The following is a 27735-nucleotide window of genomic DNA, read 5'->3' as shown; positions in this document are numbered from 1 at the left end:
TTGAATATTTATTACAGCATTCTTGTTTTTAATCTGGTCAGGTAATTCAATATATCTAGATCCACGAAGAGGCTCAAATTTTGCTATTTTTAATTCAAGCTTATGGTTTGTATCACAAAGTGACCAACCCGAACTTCTCCCTTGGAACTCTTGTTGTTTTAACTTAAGTTCTTCACAAATTTTATCATAAATATCATACGAAGAATTAATATAATTACGGTGCAAAATTAACACACGGGTGCCATGAATATATTGTTCTGTTTCACTATGAGAATTTATATACATAGAGAATAGATTAAAATATATTTTGAGAGACATATTTTAAGTTTATTTTGAATTGCATCTATAATTTTTGTTTTAGTTTAGTTAGAAAATTTGGAATATCTAAAGCTTCACATGTATGTCTGATGTACTATATTCCTTTATATACATTTTTTTTGTTAGTGGTTGAATTTAATATTTTTATTATTAATTTTTTATATGATTTGTGTATGTAAATATAATTATATATATTTTTTTAAAATGTTATGTTATATATATTAAAAATTTTAAAAGTAAAATTTCTTAAATTTTTATATTCATTTCTTTTTTAAAATGTTAGGTTTTATACATTCATTTTTTAAAAAATGTTAGAACAATTTACACTTAATAAAAAATAATTATAAATTGTTATGTTATTAGTATTCTACACACCAAGGTACGTATATATTTTTTATATATAGCTTTTCTTCTAAAAAGAATACACATATACATTTCAGACGTAAATTAATCAGATTACGATATATATGTAGGAAATATTTATATATACTGCACTGTTAATAACTTAAACTAGTATCTACACATTTCAGACATAAATTAATCAGAATACACATTTAAGAAATAATTATATATATATACACACTGCACTGCACAGCACTGCACTGCACTGCAAATAACTCAAAATCACTATCAACACATGTATTTGTCTTTTAAAATCTGGATAATTGTAAATATATGCTTAAAATATACTGATTTAGACTCGAAAGTGAATTTTGCCCTATAAAAATGACTAGTTGAACTTTGATAAAAAAAACGTAATTATTTTTTATGCTATATAAATTGTAAAATTTGGGTATTTTTTTATATTTTCCCCTTGGAAAATTAGCTGAAATCGGGGCAAAATAAATAAATACAAAATAAATGTTTTCAAACATACACTTCTCTCTACTTAGGCTGGAGAGTTCAATGAAGTAATCGATCTCTAACTACGCACTGGTAATGATCAGGTTGGAAAGTTCATACGAACTAACCGATCACTGATCCAACTAACTGAAACCAGAGTTGACGGAAGCAACTTCTTATATGATGGAACTTAAGGGTATGGTAGTATTCTGTGGAAAAGGACAACAAAGACTTTCAACATACGACTTATGACTTTCAAATTTAACTTCGACCCGCAAGTGCCTGGCTTAGGGGTACAGAGGTAACTTACCTTCTCAGGTTTAATTCTTTGCTACCTTCCTAATTTTTCAGTGCGGAAAATAGTGTTGGGCAGGTGACTCCGGGGTTTCCTTCCTAAGATTTAAGTGCGAAAATAGTTCGGGCAGGTGGCTCCGGTCATTTTCTAACATGCCTTCGAAAGGTACCCTCTAGAGAAAGACGGGTAGCCGGAGCGAAGCTTAGGAGGGGCCGCGGCAACGGTAGTGGGCGGTAGGTTATTATCCTAGAGGCGGTGCCCGGAATCTGCTAGAAATTTGGACAGCAATTTTCATGACATTTCTTCGGGTACAACCCTGAAAAACAGACTTTTACATACATCCATTTGTACGGGATCTATGAAACTAACATGGCCGCAAGTAGAGTACGAGTACTACGAAACAAAAATGGCCGCAAGTAGACTTGCACCTCGCAACTTCAAACGGCTACATATCAATTTTAAACGGCTCTACAGTCGTAAATACTTCTTTTCGCGCTCCAGAATTTTGTTATTTACAATTTGCTACACATAACCTTCAGATAAAAAAAAGACTCTTTGCCAAATCGAGGGTGGGTTATTTTAACACGGACCCATTTAATTATTTTATTTATTTAGTTCCCTCAACATAGGTAAAACTTAGAATTAGAATAGTGTGCATGCTTACGAAATTTTCTTTTGTGAGCATTTAGCTACTATATATGTTCTAAATTCTGCTGCACCTTATAAAAAAAACTTGCTCTCTTTTATTATAATATTGAAAGTAGTAAGAAAAATCTCATTAGGGAATACAAAACAAGTAACTTTAAAACTAAAAATTCTAGCAATCTTCAAATTTAATTATCGATATCTAAAACAAGAAGACATTTTTCCTGTTCTTCAAACAAACGCAAACTCAATGTCAAATTGGTAGATTAAAAATTAATTACGAATATTTATAGTAATAACATCTTCAATCAGACATACAGGAATGTCTTGATTTTACCCTTTTACCAAGATATTTCTCTTTGCATCGAGAAATTCCTGATATAGAATCCAGCGAGCAAAAAGTCTGTAAGTGTTTGTGTGGTGAGGTAGGATGGTGGAACGAGGGAAGTGGCGCATGATGAAAGGTATTAATATTAACTTACCGATGTAACTCAAAGGTTCGAAATTAAATCTGTAATTTTTCTCACAGAACACTAACGCTTGATCTTTCGGTGGGATATATTACCAGAGGGAAACATCAGCATTTATTGTTATATGCACAGAGTTTCAGTTACAAAAAAAAATATAGAAAAATACGGCCCTAACGCAGAATTACAATGCAGAATAAGTGAAGACTACCAACATAAAACCGCATTCAACATCCCCAATTTACATTCCTATCAATATACGTTCTTACGCATGATGAACAAAAAATTCCCCGAATGTTAAACCACAATATCAGCTTAGTTTTTAGGGGTGTCGACGAGAAAGAATTTCCATTTATATGTATGATATATTTCTCTTCTTCTTCTTCTTCTTTTGCTCTACAGCTCTTGGTGGGCTCTGGCATCCCAAACAATCTTCCTCCACCTCGTTCTATCTTGAGCTACATTTTTCCAATTGCGTATATTCATCCTTCTCAAATCTTCCTCAACCGCATCGATCCATCTTTCTCTCGGTCTTCCTTTTGGCTTTGTTTCCCACAATTTCTGATTGAATACCAGCCGTGGTAGCCTATCCTCTTCCATTCTCATCAGATGTGCTGCCCATCTTAAGCGTTGAGATTTTATATATATCTCACCACATGTTCACATTGAATCAATCCTTCTAACTCCATATTATTCCTAATTCTATAGGATCCATCTTCATTCCTAACGGGGCCAAAGATCTTACGTAATATCTTCCTTTCAAAACACATTACCTTGCTTTCTGCTTTAGATGTAAGTTTCCAAGATTCTGCACCATCGTATAACTGGTCTAATAAGTATCCTATACAGTCTTAACTTTGTGTTCCTAGAGAGGGTTTTTGACTTAAATAATTCTATATGTGCATAATACTGTCTATTTCCAGCCTGTATCCTTTGGTTAACAATCTCTTCTTCTTCTATGTTGTTATGTAGAAGAGCTCCAAGGTAAGTAAAAGTGGGTACTCCTTCAAAGTGATATGTACCTACATTCAAAGCCAGAGAGTTTCGTCTGGCTGGTGATCTGGACATTCTCATATATCTTGTTTTAGTTTCAGTAATTAATAGTCCTATTTCTCTGGATTTACTATCCATCTTTAAAAAAGTTCATTCAAGATCTGCAAGTGTCCTTGATATTATCACAATATGGTCAGCATAAGCAAGTATCTGTGTTGTTTTGTTGAATATACTCCCCCTTTTTTGCAGTGGACTGATAATATCATGTAGTACAATAATGAAAATTAGGGTGGACAGAGCATCCCCTTGTTTCACTCCTGTTTCTATGTTAATGGTTGGTGAGACTTCTCCCTGCACCATGACTCCCGCTGTTGTATTTTCCAAGGTTACCTTTATCAATCTTATTAATTTATCCGGAAATCCTACTTTCTTGAATACTTTAATGATCCCAGCTCTGTGTAAGCTATCAATAGCTCGTTGATAGTCTATAAATAAAAAGTGTAGTTCTATATTTTGCTCATAGAATTTTTCCATAATATGAGATATGGTGAAGATGTGATCTATAGTAGATCTATTTGGACGGGATCCACATTGATATTCCCCTAGGATTTCTTCTGCCTGCTTGGATGCTCTCATATATAGGATATTGGAAAGTATTTTGTATCCAATATTTAATAGTGTTATTCCCCTGTAGTTGCCACAATTCCTTTTATCACCCTTTTTATGGATGGGGAAGATAACTCCATATTTCCAACTACATGGTATTTTCTCTAGATCCCATATCATGCAAACTAGCTTATGAACTTTCTTCCAAAGTGTTTCTCCACCCTTTTTAAATATCTCTGCAGGGAGCAAATCTTCTCCAGTGCTTTATTATTATTTAATTTTGATATTGCACACTTTACTTCTTCAAACGATGGTCTTTGTACCTCACATTCTGTAACTTTGGTTTGGTCTTCATCTGCATTATCTGTTATATTAAATTTAGATTTATAGAGCTCCTGAAAATATTCTGACCATCTTTCCAGACATTTGGCTTGATCCGTAATAAGCTTCCCATTTTTGTCTTTACCTTGTTTAACCTTGGTTGATATCCAGTACTAAGATTTCTAACAGCTTTGTACATTTGTCTTCTATTACCCTCTGTCTGATATTAGTCTATTTTCCTTACTCGCTCCTCCATCCAATATGTCTTTTTCCTCCTACAGATTTTAGTCGCTTCCTTCCTAGCATCTTTATATGCATTCATCGATGCTCTTGTTTCTCTTTGAATCATATTTTTCCGTGACTCATTTTTCTTCCCTATTAGTACTCTACACTCTTCATCATACCAATCTTTTCTGTTAGATCTCTTCCTTTGCCCTAATATCTCTTCTGATGCTTCAGTCAGAGTTTTCTTCATGTCATTTCATATTTCCTGAATGCTATTATTTTCATTCTCATCACTTAATTGTTGGTGTATTTGTTCCTGAAAAGCTCTCTTATCGCTGTCTTTCTTTAACTTTTCTATATCCCAACCAGTTCTCCTTTTACCCTTGATTTTGCCTATATTAAACAATCGTTGCCGCAATATAGATTTGACTAGGAAGTGATAACTGTCACAATTGGCCCCTCTGCGTGTTTTAACGTCTATAACAGATGTGGCATATCTCCTGTTCACCAGAACATGATCTATCTGGTTTGAGTATGTTCCACTGGGAGCTCTCCAGGTGCCTTTATGAATATCTTTCCTGGGGAATTGGGTACTTTTTGCAAGCATTTTATTTTGTATACAGTACTGTATTAATCTCCAACCATTCTCACTGGTGACTGAATGTAAAGAATTTTTTCCTGCCACTTCTTTGACTTCAGAATCTCTTGCAATTTTTGCATTGAAGTCGCCCATGACAAGTAGTATATCATGTCTTCTTGTACTTTCATTTAACAAGTCCAACTCGTCATAAAATTTTTCCTTGTCCAGTTCTTCTGTATCCTCATTAGGTGCGTAAGCAGAGATGATGGAGATGTTATAGAACTTGCCTTTAAGTCTAATTTTACACAGTCTGTCATTTACTGGTATAAATTCCATTAGTGATTTCCTAGCTTCTTTACTTATTATAAAGCCTGTACCCCTGTGTCCTCTGGTTTCAGCACCACTGTACAAAACTATACAGTTTCCCTTGTCTATCTGACCACTCCCAGGCCATCTTATTTCTTGCAGTGCCAGAACATGCAACTTATATTTCATAAATTCATCAACAATTTCTGGTAGCTTACCAGGTTGTAGCATTCTTTGCACATTCCATGTCCCCATCCTGAGATCATTTACCTTAACTCGTAGCCGTGTTCGTCTTCTGGTTTCTATCCATATCCGAGGCTCATTGTTGGGTCTCTGAATAACGGATATTTTCCGAGGATTGGGTCGTCAGCCTAATGCCTCAACTCCCAACCTGGAGGACCAGGATTTGTATTGGGTTTACTCCCTTAGAGAGATTGGCTTCACCACGCCTTACAGAGCTCTCTCTACCCATGGTTTTCTTTCAGGGTTTTCCTTCCCTTAGCCTTTGAGTTAATTCCTACCCGCAAGGTAGCGGGGGCAGCACCTATTTATAGGGATGATATATTTATAAGTGCCAATTCAATCGAAACATTGCTTAAAATAAGAAGAAATGAAATTACGAGGATTAGAGAAAACTGAGACTGAACATCAAAAAATCAAAATTTGCTTGTCAGAAAATTTGTTGCTTAAGACACAGTGTTAGCGCCAAGGGTCTTGCAATTTCTCCAAAAATTCTGGTTTCCATCACCAAATATCCCACCCATTGATTACACGGCGACGACGCTACCACTGTGCCAATGGGAGTCCGTTGAAGGCGTTCGAGAAAGCATAATATTTAATGAGGCAATGTAAACTGCTAGAAATTGCATGTAAAGCACAGAAGGCGAGTTTATTTTTTCCATCCGACGAAACATACATGACATAGCAGTATATCAACTTTCAAGGGCTGAGCGCTTGAACTCGCAATTCAGCATATGGATAGGCTAATCTCCATTTGAATGTAAGAGTGATGTTCTTCCAAGATGAAGTCAAGCAGTTAAAAACAACGCAAAGAAAAACCTCGAAACCAACAAGTTTTTGAAAAAGGGAAAACAAACGAGCACTGATTCAGATAGCCAGATCCAAAATAGAGAAAGTACAAATAGATGTGAATTTTAGAGAAATAACTATGACCAGGGGGCATACAGGGGCAACCATTATAAAAGAACAAACTACTATATAGGCACCGAGGAATTTCAGGTCGAATTAAGAAAATCGCAACAGATATTACAACCAACGCACACAAGGCGTTGACGCGGACATAATCCGCGCTGATTTCGATCTTCTTTTCCGCAGGCAGTAAGGAGCAGAGCGAGCGGCTTGAAGCGCAGCACTGCAGAGCTTGTAATTATCAAAACAATACACAAGATACGTGTTTGGGAAATAGGGAAAAATTACACAAGTCTAACTGCAGATTTTAGAAACGAATGTGCAGTGGCGGTCAGAAAACAAATAACGGTCTCTACATTTACCCAACAAGATTTCATATACATAAATGCACGTGTAAGTGGGCAGAATTGAAGATTTATTTTGGACAGTGAATCGGAAATCAGTGTTTGCAACGATAAGGGTATATCTCAAGAGGCGATCCTTTTCAAAATTAACACAGCTCTTCGGGGGTTGTCAAATCAACATCCCTCCATAAAATAAATTGTCATTATCATCTTTTCTGTAAATGGTCAAAATTTTAATCACCCTTTTCGCGTCGTTCCAAATTTTGAACATGAGACCATACTCGGGAATGATTTTTTTAAAAAGCTAAAAGGCAAGATTAGACTTTAACGAGAATCGGCTCACTTTTCGGCGACTTGGAACCCCTCCGCGAAACCAGAGTAGAACTGAATACAAGAAAAGTTCGATGTGTCTCTAAAAGTTGCGAATCTGATGAGTATTGCTCTAGTGCCGGAATACATTATTTCGAAGAAAATTAGACTCAAACCCAGGACTTACTTGTGTGTACCAGCAGAACTTGTTACTTCAAATAACAAAACGTTAAGCTTCCTAGAACCAGATTTGCCATTACAGGGAAAAAATTGTGTTTTGGTGCCCAGAGTTTTGTAAATTCAGATTCACCTTTAACTTGGATCATTAATATTAATAATTATTATATCATAATCAGAAAAGGTGCATGCATTGGTACAGCTGAAAATTGGTAAAGCCTTAATTCAAGTGAGTAAAGAAATGTTGAAAGTACTCAGGATAACCTAGTGAAGGAATCCTGAACCGAACTAAGTACATTACCGGAAATAAAAAAAATTGATATAAATCCAGCACTGGAACCTCATCATAAACAGAATCTTCTAAAGTTATTTGAAATGTATATAAATGTTTTTGCATGGTCAGATCAGGTCATCAAACGGGACGCAAAATACCGCATGGTACGTAAAAAACCTTAGAGTTCTAAATGTGAGGTCTGTCTTCGACGCTATAGCGTTACCAAATATCTCCGATATTCTTCACAATATGGATGGTAAACGATATTACTGCACTGCAGATTTAAAATCGGGACTACTTTAAGCAACCATTATCTGTCCTATGGTACACCAGAGACAGTGACAAGATGTTTTCAGCTCGCGTGCTCCGGCTTAGATACCAGTAATTTTGCATTATACGTAGATGATTTACTTATATTTTCTAGCGCGTACGAAGGAATGCTGACGACTCTACAACAAATGTTTATTTGTTTACAGAAGGCAGGTTTGAAACTAAATTATGAGAAATGTAAGTTTGTCCACAGCGATATAGTGGAACTTGGCCATAGTGTGGGCCGACACGGATATCGAATTTCAGATAAAAGAATATGATAAATAAAAAGCGACAGAAATCCAAAGTAGTATAATAATCCCGCTTCTACGCCATCATTTGTAAGAATCTCATCATAAGTAAGATGGACCTCAGAGTAATCTTTTACGATGTACAATATATATGTATATATATATATATATATATATATATATATATATATATAATTTTCTTTCTTTTGTGTTATCTTCAGGTGCTGAAATCAACTTTTTTATTCCCATCCTAACACACTATGCAAATGAACATGCAACTTTAGTTATTACAAATTCTATTCATTCATTTTACTTGAAGAAAGTTCATGAAAAATATTCTCTTTATTAAGTTCTATTTTTTCCCCCACATTGACATTACTTCAAACCAAAAACACAAGAAAATCTATCACACTAGAGTCGATAGATACATACACGTTGCATGCAAAACACACTAACGGAGGTCCTTTTGTAGGGAGTCAGTTGGGTTTAAGAAAAAATAAAGAACCCATGAAGTTCTACACAGGCGTGGTTTGGACATATATGGCCGCGGCCGATAGAACTGTGTTGAGCACCACGCACCCTTACTGAAAATCTTTCTTCTTTTGGGGCTAGGGATTTATCTTAGCTAATAAAGAAAATTGACATTTTTATCTAAACATATAAACCAACATAAAACTGCCACCTTGGAAGCAATCAGGAGAAATGCATCAGGTATCTTGTTTATACTTTACGGTGAGGCGTACAATTGGTTCTCAAAACCCAAAACGTCGTACCCATTCGTTGGTACGTGGGCCCTCCAACACGTCAAGAAAGTGCCCATGAGGTTTAAGCACATCGTGAAAGATTAAGAACCCCCAAAAAATACATCGTAGAAGATTGCTCTGACGGTCCTATTTACTTATGATGATATTCTTACAAATGATGGCGTAGAAGCGAGTTACTTCCTCTGTCCCATAATTATTTTCCGGCACACCTTTGTTTGTTGTCTTTTAATAATTGCCGATATTCAAACTGTGACATTGGTGTATACAGAATAAGAACATGAAACAAGGAAATGAGTCATACAACTTTACTACTCAAGGATCAATACGAATTGTGCTTCCCATCTGCCTCTTCGTCCGTCATTCCTGTACTACCATTTTGGCATACCGGACTATAATTATGGGACAGAGGGAGTATTATACTACTCTCCAAATACAAGCAAGACAATTAGAATTTTCCTTGGACTATGTTCATACGCAAGGAAATACGTCAAACACTTCTCAGATATTGCTATGCCCTTACAGAAGTGGTTCGGTAAAAGCAAGAAATTCATTTTGGGTCTGGAAGAACAATCATCCTTTGAAAACAAAAGGAAGCATTAATTTCGGCTCCCGTCCTACTTCCCTACAGTCCCGAAAATAATACAAATGTGTTTACAGATGATATCTCTCATGCCATCAGTGGCTTGCTCATCCAGCCTAACACACACGGAGAATACAAGCCAGTTTCCTACTGCATCAGAGTACTCGGCGATATCGAGAGAAAATTAAGTGTCGTCGAACAGCAATTGTATATGCTTTAAATTTTTTTCGATTCTTTTAAATAGAGCGATAACATACACAGTCCATCAATTATGTAAAGAGACTAATTTTATATTGTCCCAACTGTGCATCCCATCTGTGCAGTAACGCTTTCATGATGTAGTGTGGTCCATAATCCACAACCTGGCAACAATTCATGAACTTCCGGTGGGCATGCTGGCAATTATGCCAGGAGGTACAAGGTTGTCGTCACGTAATAGCGAGTAAACACCAAGTTTCATGAAAGACATTCTGAAAACTGCTTGCGGGGATAAACATTTCTTGAATTCTATTGTTGTGGAGTACAAAACAGAGCATTATCACTACGGTTTCTGTACGAACCGACAAATCACAGGATAGAGGTAGCTAAATTTACCAAGAGGAAAAAAAATGCAGCTCGAAAAAGTCAAAGCTGAAGACAATATTGTGCTTTGTAGGACAGCAAAGGCAATATTCATTATGTATTTGATCCAGAGGATGAAACTGTAATTGGCTGTTGCTATCGTAGTCCTCTGAAAGATTATGAAAGCGAACTGCACCACTACGGGCTCAGTTTTCTTAGGCGGGCAGTTGATTCCTGCTCCACGATAATGCACGGTGTCAGGGAGCAATGTTTGTCTGGGTATTCCTGGTCCAAGAAACAAGTGAATGTGTTGATTCTTACTATCTACTCTTCACTCTTCCCCCCCCCCCCGGTGATTATTTACTGTTCCCGAAAGTGAAGCATCTGCTGAATTTACGCACTTTAAATGAACACAGAACAATCCAACAGGTTGTGACGTCCAATCGTCAAGTCATACCACATGAAGACTTGCAGATCTCGTATCGATCGTTGGCCAAGCGCACCAATTGCTGTATTGATGCAAGAGGAATGTACTTTCAGTAATTAACAGGAAATGTTCAATTATTTATTTTCATTATCAAAATATAAAATCACTATCATTACTTAATTGTAGGACTGTATATTAAATCAACCACCAATCTTAGTAAAAAGTGCTCCCGTGTGCTTAGCACCACGCCATGAAGGCGTATAGGGGGTGTGGGGATAACGCCCCACACTTTCTTGATCCGGTCATGATTGGTCCGATTACTTACAGCAAATTGTATACAGTTATAACGTGACAAAAACCAATCTTTGAGATTTTTTACATTCTATTAACTACACGGATTCGAGACGAAAATTTCTAGGGAACAGGCTTTACATAGCAACAGCCCATGCCAGAAAGCAGCAAACGAACTTCGAATTAGAATATTGGGAAAAGCCAGAACAGCAGCAGCCGAAAATTTACAGAAGAAACACCAGAATCTCAAAAAGTATTATGACAGGAAAATAAAAAATGTCAATTTTGTAACCGGAGACAAAGTATTGATTTTCGACGCCATCCAGAGGATTGGAACCGCCAATTGCATAACGGTATCTACAATGGTCCAGCAACGATCATTTCAGAGGAAAATACAAATACATACAGGATACAATTTGAAAATAAACGAGGTAAAACGTTGACAGATGTCATAGCGAGTAAACGGCTAATGAAGTATTACCCTCCGCATGACAGATTTGGTGAAGAAAATGAGAACGCGGAAGAAGAGGATAAAGAAATGAATGTATAGGAAGAAACTGTTCATAAAGAGAAGAAGAATTATGCTCAAAAACAGGTCTCAAATTTTAACATTTAAAGTGCTTAAAAATATTTTTTACGGCTTTAATTTTTAAAAAGGTAATCAAACTACTCACAATGCAATGAAATACACTGTCAGCGGTATAAAATATACGAGCATAAGATAATGACACAAAATCTCTAGTTTACAGGAAAATAGAAAAAGAAGAAGAAGCGCCAAGGTATTTATAATGTCTTGGAAAACAAGAAGACGAGAGAGAAGTTACAAATAATCGCAGGTGTGAATGATACGAATTTTCGGATTTCCATGACGTCTCAAAACTCCAAAAGATTAACATTTTTCTATGGCAAAATGATGAAGTTTATACCACTATTGGTTTTATTTTTTATTTTTCAACCAACGTAGTATGCTAAGCATATCTGATGATGACAAGAGAGAACATGTTCTCCATTTTCTTGTGACATTAGTAATCATCGCATAAACGTAGAACATGTTTTTTTAACTTTTCAGGTGGGCGAGCAAAACTAAGTTCTTTCACCTCCCCACAAACCCGTAAAACCTTGTAAACAACAAATTGTAAATTTAACTACAATATAAGGCGGCTGTAATAACATTTACTTAGTAGGGAAAGAGCTCAGTTACCAAGTAACAACGCAGATTATAGGATTTTTTTAAATCATAAAATGTCTTGTCTTAAATGTTGAAGCATATTCCTTCTTAGAATTTTAAGAGAACCGTTTAATTGTCCACACAAGATACTAACGGGTTTAAACTTTGTCGCTTTTATCATTTGCATTATATTATTTATGATAACATGTTATTTTCATTGCAAAAGCACTAGGAAAGTAGAATCAATTACAGTTTCCGGACATTAATTTATTCAGTATCGATGGGGAACGCTATTGTTAATTAATTAAGAGGAGAGTATAGGAGGAAGGGGAGGTAGATGAGTCATGTATGACTCATGGCGTGGCGTTACTTGGCGCTATTGGTTTTCAATTAGTGTACAATAGATACTATTATGTATCCCGTTTTCACATTAATCTTACCAAATTGTTGTACTTTACATACGCGAGAATGAGTCACGGATGATTCATGCCATCTAGGGAGCTTTGAGTTATTGGTTTTCAATTAGTGTACTATAGATACTATTATGGAGTCCGTTTCCGACGTATTCTAACCCAATTTAAGCTTTTCGTATACGTGTTACAGCCGGGGATGAGTCACGGATGATTCATGCAGACGTATGAGCTTGGACTTAATGGTTTTCAATTAACGTACAATAGATGCTATTATAGAGTCCGTTTTCGGCCTATTCTAACTCAATTTATGCATTTTATTGAAGCGAAAATGAGTCAAGGATGATTCATACAGACGAGGGAGCTTGCAGTTAATACGTTTTCAATTAGGGAACAATATTCTCTAACGAGGAGATGTTTTGACTATTCTAAGCCATATGATGGCGTCAGGCGAGGTTTCCAGACGGCGATAACGTAATGTGGCGTTTATGGTGACTCATATTTGGTTGTATTTATCCGGATTCAACTGGTCTCGAAGAGATGTGCGTAGAGACTAAAAAATATTAACGAATGAGAGAAAGTTTTAGTAAATGAATCAACCAGTCAGAGAAGAGCAATGAAAAATAATATTCTTATTTAGGGTTCTTTGTCTAAGAATCTATTAAATAATGAGCGGATAACGAAGCTGACCAAGAGTGTTCTCAAGTGTTTGACTTGAAAGACGTTCTGATTTTAACGTGACTGTGTAGTTGCAGTGTAACAAAAGGTTTTCTAACTTCGTGGGTATTTTTTGTATCCTATATTTCGTTTTAAGACAGAGGAAGAGGTTTGAATTGTAACGTTGTTTTTTACTGCCATGGAAACAAAGTTTAAACGTTTTACATGATTTTTGAAAATATTATAAAAGAATAGTGGAAAATAACACTAATAATATGTGTTGTTATTTTTCCAGGTTCTCTCTCTCTCTCTCTGAATTCAAAGAACCAATAATGGCTTCCATCTCCAGTGCCAGCAACAGTGCCGTGAGACCTGCCGAATTCATTTTAACCAATTTTCTCTCGCATTATACACTTCTTAACCTGAAATTAATAATGCCTATTATAACTTTTGGAGAGGGTAGTTTTTTTACAATGATTACCTATATTCTGATCCGACCTTGTTTTGTGATACTACTCACAACATACTGAGCCAAGTTGTGGCTGACGAACCTAATTCTTCCGTGGTTGGTGAAAGGGGGGGATATTTAAGGCTGTAGGCCATATTAGGACGGAAGGTTTCTATTGATATTCCAACCCAGGTAGTCACTTCGATGTTTTTTTAAATATTATACAAATAATAAAAGAAAATAACACTAACAATATGTACTGTTATTGATGCAGATTCTTTCTGAGAAGCAGTTGCGATGTACTCTGCAAGTAACTGATGTGACGATAATTGTTCAATTGGAAGAAACTAATATTGAAATCGGACGTTATCGAGCTTGTCACCAAGGAGATGAGTGATTTGGTGATCATACGTCCATGTTTCTTCGGATATATCGATAAGGATTGTGTGCTGGAGGCTTTGAAAATATATACTCCTTACAAGAACATTACATACTGGTGCTGTTATTCAAATGAACGCAACGAACTAGACCACGATTGTGTTTTTAAACATTTTTACGATTGCGAGGATGTGTGCGGTAAAGATGAAGTCCAACTCACATATTATTTTATAATATGCCAAGAGGAATGCGGAGTGAATGAATGCCAGAATTGTGTTGAGTGGATGTGAGAGATAATCCAGTGTTATTTGCAGGATCAGGACAATACAAGGCATATTTTTATATTTATCTTGCTAACCATGAAGATTTTGCTGATGCTTTGAAACCACAGGAGGAATGAAAAAGATTCAGAGACTTTTACAGTATGTTGTGTGAAATTTCAAATGATGAAGTAGCAAAGACACTTATAGCTCCTATACGTGAAACGGAGCTTGCCCTGCGTTAACAAGCAATAATTGTAAATATTTAAAATGAAAATGGCGGAATTTATTATTGGCGCGTAAGGTTTTATGTACAATAATAAATTTATATTGCGCGAGATATGTGCGAGTTCTACATATTTGGATACTGGGTATTATGTTCTTGTTAGTTTTGCAGAATATTTCAAAGACAAAAATGAATCCCTTTGGGTAAAATAAAATATCCATGCTTTATCGTACGATAAACCCCTGTGAAGTGAAGTGTACTATGTTAGGAGTGTAATTACAAATTTGAACTGTCAAGGTGCAACTTTCTATTGCAAGATAGAAGAAAAATCCAAATTTCTGAATTATTTGGCCAATATTTATAATATTTTAGATTTCCAAAATTTAAACTATTTTTCGCTTAGAAATTTGTAAATGTTTCAAGGAGGTTTGTGCAAGTATCATTTTGATACTACTCCACATCTGAACAAGGTTGCGCATTCAGAAATGTTCAAAGACTTTTATCTTGGTACAATACTAAAATTACCAATGTGTAATGTATTTTAGTGAAAATAATAAAAGATTTGTTAAAAAATATTTATTTTCTGTGTTTTTAATTAACCTTAAATTTATTTTTCAATACAATTTTCAGATATTACTGGTTTTCATCAGTGTTTGACTTAATATCAGGGGTTATATTTATCTGTTATATTATACGATTCTTATTTGTACTACAATCACTATATGTCACAGATGGTTAAAATCCTCTTACTGAAGCTTAATGCTTAGCCTGTAAAGGGGCCACTTAGCATGTTTTATAATTAATCACACGAACCTTACAGAGGATTGTAGGTGTCAGAGCCTTATTAGCCTGCAAGAACCACTTACAGGAGAAATAATGCTGACTTGTAACTCTTTTTTTATTTTAGATTGCATATTCATTTTTGGTTCAAATGAAACGATTGATATTATTTATAGAAGTTTATTTTTATTTAATTATCAAATATAGGATATAATATATTTATATACATGAAAAGTAGTCTACCAAAGAGCGTAAGTCACATAGTCATTACGAATTAGCCGCTGCTGGAATTCCTCCATCAGGGATTAGTTTTAAGAGAGAAATTTCACCACTGTTCAAAGTTGAGGGTGACTCCTTAGGCGATGTTGTTGATTTCCACTTATGTTTTTCCGCAGCCCTTGAAGATATTGGAAAGTTCTCCGAATATGCACATGGTTCTCGTCCTATCCGGCACATTTGTATGTGTGGAGAGTGCTTCCACATAAGTTTCGTAGATTTCATCTGAGCTAAAAACGGATAACGGGTACTCGACGCTATATAAAATAATGTAATTTTCTTCTTGGTTTAAAATCAATTTGGTGCCGATGAAAGTACCTCGAATGACGACATCCATGTTGTTATCGAGGTTGAACTGTCTTTCTGGTTCCATATTGTGTTTTTGATCGGTATTTCAAGTAGACTGCAATGCTTAAAGTGATTTTGTTGGATATAAATAAGAATTTTTCAAAATATGCACAAAGTAGACTACTACAAAAGCAATAGAAATCATTGGTAATACTTGATTCATACGAAAAAAATAAGTTTGGCTTTTAACTATCCATTATTTGATTTTCCTAGCACCAGAAGCATTTACAAGAAAACACTATCAAGAGTGGGATTAATATAATATTGTCTACATGTTTGAGAATCCAAGTATATTTTAAACTTATACAAACGCTGATTTTCCTATGTAAGTAGCCTTTTGCAAAATATTGATGACAAAACTTTTAAAAAATGTAACAGCCCAGACAGAGACTCAAATCCTTGACCGATAAGTTAAATGCCTAACGCTATACGAACTAAGCTATCCAGGCACATGGTATACATATGAAAAGTTGCTTATGTTAAGAGGTATGCAAGTGATCAATAGTATACAAGTTTGATTTGTATGAACGGAAAATACGAAGTTGATAAAGTAAAGTAAAGAGTAAAGTACTCCCCTGTGCTTAGCACCACACCATGAAGGCGTATAGGGGGATAGGATCACTTTCTTGATCCGGTCATGAGTGGGGGTGATGTGATCAGCATCACGCCCCTGACCGCCTTTACCCCCCAAGGTTTCCCCCCCAGGTACCCATGTTATTCGACGCTGGGTGGGCGCCGGGGCCGCTTCCAAGGCTAGAAAAAATATTAATATTAATATTTAATTTCTAATTACTCCAAAATCATAGACGACACTGTTCACAAAATCCCCTGTACAAGTGTGGAACAAACTCTTTGCTGGATAGAGAAAAAGACTGATACACGCCCTTACAAAGGGGAAAATTCTCCCACCAGTCGCCCGTGGGGAGAGCGTCCATTGTTAGTTCTTGCGGTTAATGCTAAAGGGTCTCTTTTCTCCTTTACAGGGCTTTACTCCCTGGCTCTATTATGATTTTGAATGCTGCTACAATTTGTAGTGGTTTCCACGTGTCGCCAATATATTTTTTTATAAGGTACTTTATGCTGTTTGGGGTAAAAAGCTGCTCCCTGTCGTAATCTGATACCTTGCTATTTTGGAATGTGGCGAGAAAAGTGTTTAGTAAGAGTGCAAATATGAGTTCGTTGCCTATGCGAATTATAAGTATATTTTTTATTATTATATTTGTGGTGATCAAAAAGGTATATTTACTTCTTTAATACCGTTTTAGTTACTCAATATCGTTTCTTTACTGAAACAAAATGTTTCTACACACGAATTTTTTATTTTCATTAACTAATCTACTATAAAGTATTTACTACATAAGCTTTTTCATTTGTTACATAGCGGAGCATACTAAGCTATTCAAAGTAGCTTTATACCAACGCTTTTTTATTTCCAATACAATTTCACTACAAGTGTAATATCTAGTTCTTGTTGACCTCAAGATTCTGGTAACCATGTACTGAGGATAGTGAAAAACTAATGACTTGGCCACAGCTTCTACGAGGCATTGTTGATTGATTATGTGCTCACAGCACCCATATCGTAGATAAATTCAAGAAAACACACTTGTAAATTTCTTTCGCACTATGAGGTCATTCTTCTTTAAATCTTTAACAAGGAAAGATAGAAAGTTTGCCATAGTTCGATACCTACTTGCATAATATAGGAACATAATACAGTTCAATCCACACACACTGGACATTGGATTCTGAATAACTGTTCTCTTTATGCACCAGGAAATGAACTTCCCTTTCAAAAACTCTGTTACCGAAGCACTTGGGTTTTCACCAAAACTGTCAAAGTATGTTCCATGGAAAGTTGAGTCAATGTATAGTGCAATGTATATATATATTAGAGACCCAAGATCTCGGTCTGTATTGATAATCAGCAAAGCTGGAAACTTGATATTTTCGGTAATGCATTGTCTGCAAACACTCCAACGAAGATTTCAGATAGAACACTGTATTGATGTAATGTCACGGCAATGCTTATGGTATCAGTACAGGTAATTTGCTGGTTCTATCACCTCTAAGTGGGCGTGGCTTATTTTTGGCACTCTCGAAAAGGGGTTAAATTAACTTAAATCTCTAAGAAATATGCCAAGATCGTCCCGAACAGGCATATTTACATCTCTTTTTGACCCTAGCCTCAAGGATGAAAATGACTCGCCCCGAAGATGAGGCCCTCGGCGTAACCTTCTACCATGTATTTTTGATGGACCATATTATCCCAAATCTCTAAAAAAAAATATATGTCAAAAGCGAGCTAAAAACGTCCCAAACAGGCTTATTTACATATTTTCCTGACCCTCGCCTCAGAGATAAAAATGATTTGCCCCGAAGATGAGAAGGATTCTCCCCGAAGATGGGGCCCTTGGCGTAGCATTCCATGATGTATTGTTGAGGACCAATGGCTTTCACGATGTGTTTAAACCTCATGGGCCCTGTCGAGGGCGTCCTCTCGCCCCTGATTGGCCGAGCGGCTTTTCTCTCCTCAAAGATGGGAGGGAACGTTTAAAAGATAGAGTCCCTGATTGACTGAGAGCCTGGAAGTAGGTCAAAGACGAGATCCGAGAGGGCATGGCCCACCAACCCCCAGTAGGCCCCTGATTTTTTGAGAACCTGGAAGGATGTCAAAGATGAGAACTGAAAGGACCTCCCCAGTAGGCTCCTGATTGGAGGGGGTGCAAGAGGGGTTATTTGCCGGCGGTTGCAATTTTGTAGACGATAATTGTCGTGAGCCCCAATTGGTCGGAACAGGTTGCAGGCACAGTAGTTATTTTAAGGATATTTTGCGAATTATGTGATCAATTGCAACGTTGGAGACTAAAGGCTAACATAACTCGCTAGGTCGCTATTTTGCGGATGGCAACATCATGTTTAAAACTGTAGGTCCAAGCCTCGATAAGCTCTTGTGTATAAAATGAGCTCAAACAGTATAAATGAAATAAACAAATATATTTTCTATTTTCCGCAGTATGGTTTTTACTTATTTGCTAATTACATTCTATTTTCCTACAATTTTATGCGTTTGATCTATCATGGAAAATGTTGTGCGACATGAAATCTTAATTCTTAGCGATTCTCTAGTGCAGTGGATTACTAGGCTTAAAAAATATTTTGATTGGAGCTGTGAAGCGCGAGTAGTATCCGCTATTATTGTATGCGAATATTATTTATCTTTATTCTTCCCCCTCTCCCACTATACATCCGCGTTACGTAATGTTCTGGCATATTTGATGGAGGACGGCTTTTCTGCTGATGACACGCATGTGCTGGGTGACCTCAACTGTGGCATTGACGTTACTGATTCTTTTACTGACGAAACACTGTAACAAGAGCAATATATTTAAGCGAGTATTCGCGCAACTGTGGTTCATATTAGGGCTTGAAACTATTTTTTGCAATATTTGTCTACCTTGTGAGTTTGTTTGTTTCTCCTTGTGAATTAATATGCTGGAGAATAATATGGGTAAGTTTGATGTTTCTAAATATTTATGTCGAAGAGTTGTGAATAAGATAATATGCTGATTAGTTGACAATAACTATGACGGGGGGGTTAAGGGGTGGGGGCGTTCGAATAATATAGCTTACAAAAACTGTGAAGTGTGTTAATAATTCGGACAGAATATTTAGAGAGGCGACGATCCCCCCTAACCATCTATTTTTTTTTTTTTTTTTTACAAAATAATTTAAAATATCGCAGTTTCAATTCAAATCCATCTGTCTGTATCGAAGAAACCGACAATTACCATATCATCGTATGATCTCTACTAGCCCCTTTCGCTGTTGCGCTCAATTAGCTTTCACTAATTGGCGATTTTTTGAAGGAGTCTAATAGAACAACATCAGACGGTATGAGAAATATCTAAATTAAATATATTTTAGCAATATACGGCGTCTTAGAGAAGATACGTTCAGCTTCAAAGTACTTTGTGTAACGCTTACTGTCATCCCCTATTGCTGGCATAGAAAGTTTAAGATTGAGGAGTGTTGAAAATATTGACTTGTTCCAATATAGGAGTGTTCACCGAGATTCGACACTAATTCAAAGAGAGCTCTGGTGGTAGTGTTGCTTTTGGTGTGTGGATTATACTGCATGCATTACCGACCGTCGTTTGGTGTTTCAACACTTGATGGCTCTACTTCAAAAAACTTCTAAACCACGCCCAGAGTTGCTAACCTATTGTGACCATATATGTCCTACATGTGTGGATTGTGGGGTGTAAGGGGTGATCTTCCAAGTAGTACACCCAAATGTCAACCTCACTTCCACGTTAGTGCACCCTGGACTGAAGACTAACGAGGCTCTGGCGACTGGCCCCATGGCCAGTATAATTTTGTTTGTATTGTCCTGTTCTTTTGTCCTTATGTGTGCTGAGGGCCCCTTTACAGCCTCAGCTTTTAACAGAAGTCAGAACATTTTAAATTTTTTAGAGATGCAGCCTTAGAGTTGTTATTTGTAATGGTAAGGGGCTGGCCCCCGTATAATGTGACGGGAGCAAAATTGCCTAAGTGCTGACGCTCCCAAAATTTTAAATTCAATTCAATTCAATTCAATGTGTGGATTGTGTGCAAGCCAATAATCTGGAAAGACTGAATTAGCAACCATAAGTTACTCAATTTTATCCAGAGACTGAGAGAGGTAAGTAGAATTATCTAACTACAGGGTGTCCCACGAACGGCGCAACTGGGAATTAAGAGTGGCGTTACTTTGTAACCGAAACCTGTACATACATAAGTCATACACCAAATGTTAGCCCTGTCCAAGTAGATATTTTTAAACATAGAAACAACAAACGGGGTGCAGTGTTGTTCATGCAGTGTTGCCAAATGTAAGTGAAAGTGTAAATTTATATTTCCACAAAGCATGGAAAATTGCATGTCAAACATTCGTACGGAAATTTGGACGTCAATTTCCACCTTGGGTAGGTGGATTATTTCGCCATCTATAGTTCAGAGAAGAAAACCGATCGTTTTCTCGTATAGCCAATCCTGAAATGCCTCGTAAAGGCGTACCGGTCCAAATGGGTGTTTTAAAAAAATTATGAGGTACAGTGGCAACGCTGTTGATGTTTGAAGGCAACAAAAGGTGTGTTTAGTGGTGGTCTATGACATGGAAATACTGGAAACAGGAAAAAAAGAAAATGAAAATTATGGTGAAAAATGTGTTACTTACCTACTCCTGGCAACCATGCAATGCGCGTAACAGACAGTGTAGCTTTACAAAAGATGTTGAAAATAACAACCATTTTCCCTGAGGCATTCATCAACACGTTTTGTCATGTTGGAAGCAACTTAATGCAAGGTTGATTGGTTTATATTGTTAATGGCTGTGCAAATGTTTATTTTTAGATCATCAAGTGTTCTTGGGTTATTAATGTAAACTGTTTGTTTCAAATATCCCCAAAGAAAAATATCTGGAGACGTCAGATCCGGGGAGCGACTGGGCCATAAGTTTTTGCTTATAATGTGATCGCCAAAAAACTCTGCCAACATGTCTAAAGTTTCATTAGACGTGTGACATGTTGCGGAGTCTTGTTGAAACCAACAATCACGTTCATCACGTTCCAACAGAGAAATAAACTGTATGATAAGGTCACGATAAACTATTCCGTCAACTGTTGTGTTGAAAAAGAATGGATCGATTATTTTTCTCAGCGAAATCGCGCACCACACACCGATCTTCTGTGGATGAAGTGATTGTTCATGTAACAAATGGGGATTGTTACTTGACCAGTGTCGAGAATTTTGACTGTTGACATATCCATTTAAATGGAACCATGCTTCATCCGTGAAAAATAAGTTACCAAAATATTCACACCATTGTCTCTAATAAAATTTCTAAACCACTGGCAGTATCTTACACGTGCACCTTTGTCTGCTTCCTTCAGTTCTTGCACAGCCTGTACCTTATATACACGTAGGTGCAATTGTTTTAACGCTCGGTGAGTTGTCGTTTTTGATACACCTGACTGTGCAGCAAGTTTACGAACAGATTTCCTGGGAGATTGTGTTATTCTCTGCTCCACATCCTGTAGCACACCTTGTGTCAAAACTGGTGGTTGTCTGTGGTAGGGTTTGTCATTAACTGATCCTGTTTCACGAAATCTGGAAACAAGTCGATTTATCGTCGAATATTCTGGAACACTGTTATTCGGATATTTCTGGCGAAACACAGTTTTTACACTAGCGTACGATTTTGAACAAAAATAATGTTCCACAATGAACACCCTCTCTTCCAAAGAGTACTTCATTTCACAGAACAATTCTAATCTTCCCCTACGAACAATGCGAAATGCACGGCTCAAACAGTTCTGAGTACACAACTAACGGATTCTTTTGTTCTCGTTCGGTGGGCGCTCTTATCGCATTGCATGGTTGCCAGGAGTAGGTAAGTAACACTTTTTTCACCATAATTTTCATTTTCTTTTTTTTCCCTGTTTCCAGTATTTCCATGTCATAGACCATCACTAAACACACCTTTTGTTGCCTTCAAACATCAACAGTGTTGCCACTGTACCTCATAATTTTTTTAAAACACCCATTTGGACCGGTACGCCTTTACGAGGCATTTCAGGATTGGCTATACGAGAAAACGATCGGTTTTCTTTTCTCAACTATAGATGGCGAAATAATCCACCTACCCAAGGTGGAAATTGACGTCCAAATTTGCATACGAATGTTTGACATGCAATTTTCCATGCTTTGTGGAAAAATAAATTTACACTTTCACTTATATTTGGCAACACTGCATGAACAACACTGCACCCCGTTTGTTGTTTCTATGTTTAAAAATATCTACTTGGACAGGGCTAACTAACATTTGGTGTATGACTTATGTATGTACAGGTTTCGGTTACAAAGTAGCGCCACTCTTAATTCCAGTTGCGCCGTTCGTGGGACACCCTGTAGAAAGGTAGAGATTTTGTTAATGTTGAATGATTAAAGTGACTAATTCTTATACTAATTAATATAGAGAGTCCTGGATTGCTGTGTTTTAATATTACAATAACAGGTATGTGAAAAGAAGCACATTGCTTTCTTGCATATAGAATATACTGTGTCGCTGAACGTAGTTTGGTGTTTCAACACTAGGTGGCTCTGCTTCAAAAACTGCCAAATCACTCCTAGAGTTGCTATACTATATGTTTTTATCGTGCTCATATATGGTCTGCATATATATTTCTATATATCATAATATTTTTATGGTTCTGGACTAATTTGTGAATAGATATGGCATGAGTGATGCAAGATGAAATTATTGAAGTGTAAGCTTGAAAACCCGATGCATCACCCCTTCTATAGTGTTGCGATGCCTTATAACCAATTGCAAGGTAACAAGTTTTGCGACAACAAAAATATATAATGGTTGTTGCTTATTTTATTGTTTACCAAACTGTGCTTGAATTCGAAACGTAATTATTATTACCTAGTGAGGTATTTTTCATTAATAATTGAACTACATTTGCGAAGGGGTATAACATCCTCGTGCACACTAGGTTCATTGTTTCAATTATTTTATTTTACTTCACGTTTTTGTGCCTCTTGGCTAATTTACGAAGATGGGGATCAGTGATGAAATGATGAAATTAATGAATGGAGATTAAAAAACAACCAAGCCCGAGCAGGATTCGTACCCGGGACCCCTGGCGTCGCATCTCGTTCACACTAGGAATGCTAACACTATGTGTAAGCAACAATATTTGGGTATCCTAGTTCTAATAGTATTCGAGACATTCAACTTCTTGGTACAACATCTTAAGACATAAATCTAAATCTTTAATAAATTATACAAGATATCACTTCCGGTCTCTCAAGAAAATTTTCTTAATCTTAAAAATATTTTCTTCATGATAAGACTTTTCTAAAAACTTGAATATCTCGCTCTCTGATTAAGCTAGGGCGAACATTTTTGTTGCTGTCGATGGGGTTTGAAAGAAATTATATTGAAAACACAACAAATAAAGAGGTTTACGCAATATTTCACAACTAATATGTTTAAATTTCCAAAATCCTCATGCTTAATACACCCATCCCTTTCACGCCCATTGCCCTCATCTAGTGGCACCTTGTATTATACAATTTAACAACTGATTTCGAGTTTTAACGTCAGGAGTATGTTACGCACTTTACGTTAACGTAGAAAATGTGATTTGAACAAAATCCAAACATAAATAAAAAGTTGAGCAGTAATGGGTTATTGTTTAATGTTGCAAAATGATATAAGTGTGTCATCATGTTGGATTCTATGATATTGTACCCGGTGCGAATGTTATGTGCAGTTTCTGATGTTAAACATTTACCTTTTTCAAATTCACTAAGACATACGACAAACATAACCATAATAACATTTTTAACAATATAACACATTTCATAACTATGATATGTTAGACATGTATCACTCACACTCTTCAAGCGACCAATCAGAGTCGCTGCCAGATTTCTCACTGTGTTCTCGTGTCGCACTCATCGTTCCACGCAGTCGCCGAGACACTGGAGACGCCGGACAATGAGAGACATTTTGTCGACGCCCTATCGTTCCCAGGGAGATTGTGTTTCTTGTTCTTTGTGGCTCCTTCATTGTTTCAGCAGAGCTCCTGATGCGGGGGACGCCGTCTCAGAGTTCCCAACTTTAACTGCATGATCATCATCTCTCTGCTGCAGCGGATTATAGTGAACCTCTGGAGTGACATCCATTGTTTCTTACCCATTCATCTCTGCTACATGGGCTTCTTCCTTGACATTTACTTGGTCCACAATGACGAGTAGAAGAACTACTACATTGGTTTTGTTTTCCTCACTGTGTAGGAAAGTAGAATCTGGTACGGTATTTTAAAGTACATACAGTAATGAAGCTTGTACATTGCCTTAATTATCCTGGTCTCCAGAGCGTTTCAGGTTCAGGGGTAGTATAGTGGGTGTCGGGGTCAGCATTTCTTCAGCAGCCGGCACATTCCTCGGGACAGGACGCGCCGCACCTGCATAGGAAGTATCGTCGGGTTTCTCAATTTGACGACGTCGGGACGGACTCGCCACGTAAACATGGTCACTAAGATCACAAGTACTGTCTTGAGCGCTATATGTCACCCAGTATCGTCCGCCACTGATTGTGAGGTACGACGGAATCGCAAGAGTCAGATTCATTTTGGCGATTTTTCGGCCAGTTCTTACCGGATAAATATGGTCGCTGGTGTATCGTTCATCGTCCAGAGATGTTATCTGACCGTACGTACTAAGCACCGGTCGAATAGCGTCATCGGACGGTACACTTGGAACAACGTGCACTCTAACTATCACGTAATTTGCATCCGCCCACGTGACAAACACTGGACAATCCCCGTCTTCGTCACTATATTTATACTCTCCGTTTCACTGTAGCAACAACTGTTCACACACTACTTAAGATAGTAGTTTCAGAATGATACAACATCTATAATTGTCTACTTCAATACTTACTACTTTTTCCGATTTCAACTTCATCGTCTTGCTAATCCTATTGTGTATTTCCGTATAAGTCGGTTTCCTTCGTACTTGACTGAAGTTCAGTTTTAGTGTATTCAATCTATTGATTACCATCATGGCAGCGGCGTCGTGTTTCACTTCAACCGGACTAATGAGTAATACGTGCTACGTGACATCGAGCTATTAGAGAGACGCGCAAATACAACCGTTCCGGACCACTGCTCGAGCCAGATTGTGTAAACTACACCATGCCCTTACTTTCCGTTGGAACAACAATTCTTAAGTATTTTGTCGCCCCAATATTGAGAATGTCGTTGGATATATACTTGTAGTTGAAATTTTAATTTAATTATGAATTCCACTGGACCATGTGGCCGAGTAGTTAGCACATCGCGCTGCAACGCCAAGCGTCCCGGGTTCGAATCCCGCTCGGGCTAGGTTGTTTGTGAATGCCCAGTCATAAATTTCATCATTTTATCACTCATCCCAATCTTCGCAAATTAGCCAAGAGGCACAAAACGCGAAGTAAAATAAATTAAATCAATCAATCAAACAATTCAAGAGTATGGACACGCCAGGAATCACGTCATTCATAAATTAACTTTATATTCCGGAGAAGTTGTACCCAGCCCTCATAGTATACACGACAGGTTTTTGCAATTCTATAACGATCTTCTTGGTCACGCCTTTGAAACAACAGAAAAGCAATGTCATTTTTTAACTACCTCTATGCATCACTGAGGAAAAATGAAAGAACTGAGCTAACCCAACCATTTAGTAAAAAGGAGGCTCATAAAGCAATGTTCAAATCTCCGGAAAATCAAACTACAGAAGAAAATGGATTACCATCCGAATTCTCTCACTGTTTCTGGAATTTGATAAAAAACAAATTAGTGCAATTGGTCAATGAAGTGTTGACAACAAGAACAATAGGGAAGCCTAGTAACAAGGGAGTTTTAGTGTTAGTACCAAAAAAGGCAAATCCAAATTTAGTCACAGATTTTAGACCAATCTCAATTTCAAGTAGTGATATAAAACTTATAAGAAGGCGAAAAAATCAACGTTTAATTTAATATACGGATAAACTTATTGGCAATTTACAGTTCTCTTGTAATACGTCTCAAAATATACATCATTTATTGCAAACGATAAGACACGTAATTATTTAGAAAAATATAAGAAAGCAACGGAGGCAATTCTATCCTTATATTTTTCCCAGGCATACGACAGAGTATGCCATGAATATCTGTACAAAGTCTTAGAAAAATATTGCTTCGGACACACTTTTATTAATTGGATCAAGACTTTATATAATCACACACTGCTAAAACTCGAAATCAGTGGTTTTTTGACGACTAGTTTTAAAATGCTACGTTGTGTACTACAAAGGAAGTCCCTGGAGTAGTACATTGTACGTCCTCACAATAGCCCCCTTTCTGTTTAGTATCCAGCATCGTTTACTGGGCATTTCTATAACTACCACAACAATACAATTAGGAAGTTTCATGGATGACGCGACCATTTTCCTGAAGGATGAAAGAGATATGTACAGCGTTCAAAGCCAAATACATACATTTGAGCACACATTAGGAGCAAGACTTAACAGTCGAAAGTCATTCCTAATGCCCCTTGGAAAGGAGAATCATCTTATAAAATATAAGGAGATCCCTGTATACAAGAAAATCAAAGTTTTAAGTATAAACTTCTATGCAAATATCAAGGAAGTGATAGAAGCAATTAGTAAACTCACGTGGGAGAGCGCAATCTATGTCCTCAGAGCGAACAAGATGCGCTCTCTGAGTTTAAAAGCACGAGTAAGATTCAATACCGTTTTTGCTCTCTCTAAACTTTGGTATGTAGCAAAAATCTTGCCCTTCAAACCACAGCACATAACTAACCAAGGTCAACAAAGCTGTTGGCTCCTTTCTGTTGCATGATACGATTTTCCGAGTAGCAGTGAACGAGCTCACGTTATCAGAGAAGACAGGTGGGTTGGCACTAATACACACGAACGCGCAGGCAAAAGAGCATTGTTTGTAGACTGGCCTTCAAACAACTTTTCACTGCACAAGTCAACGACCCAAGAATGTATACAGACGATAATACGGAACATTCCATTTGAAGCTCCCATCGATATGCAAAGTGTCCCCAAAAGGTTTTTGATTTACAAGGACATTGCTGTACAAGTATGCTATCAGTTATTACAACATGAGACAATCACACCCTTTCGTTAAAAAGTTATACA

At 36.9% G+C, this 27735-nt stretch overlaps 1 protein-coding gene across 1 annotated transcript; it reads right to left on the bottom strand.

Moving 5' to 3' along the window:
* Positions 1-4969: 4969 nt before the first annotated feature.
* Positions 4970-5854, bottom strand: LOC145983477 (protein CFDP2-like). The gene has a single exon (XM_083116577.1). The coding sequence runs from the start codon at positions 5852-5854 to the stop codon at positions 4970-4972; it is 885 nt and encodes a 294-aa protein (XP_082972703.1).
* Between the last annotated feature and the right edge of the window lie 21881 nt (positions 5855-27735).

This window comes from Lepisma saccharinum, chromosome 2 (assembly GCF_977018435.1).
Source record: "Lepisma saccharinum chromosome 2, izLepSacc3.1, whole genome shotgun sequence".
Taxonomy (NCBI): domain Eukaryota; kingdom Metazoa; phylum Arthropoda; class Insecta; order Zygentoma; family Lepismatidae; genus Lepisma; species Lepisma saccharinum.
The sequence above is the reverse complement of the archived record's forward strand: the minus strand, read 5'-3'. Positions and strand labels throughout refer to the sequence as shown.

Bases quoted from the DNA above. Each gene is read 5' to 3' on its own strand.
- LOC145983477 (XM_083116577.1), bottom strand. From the start codon at position 5,854: ATGGGGACATGGAATGTGCAAAGAATGCTACAACCTGGTAAGCTACCA.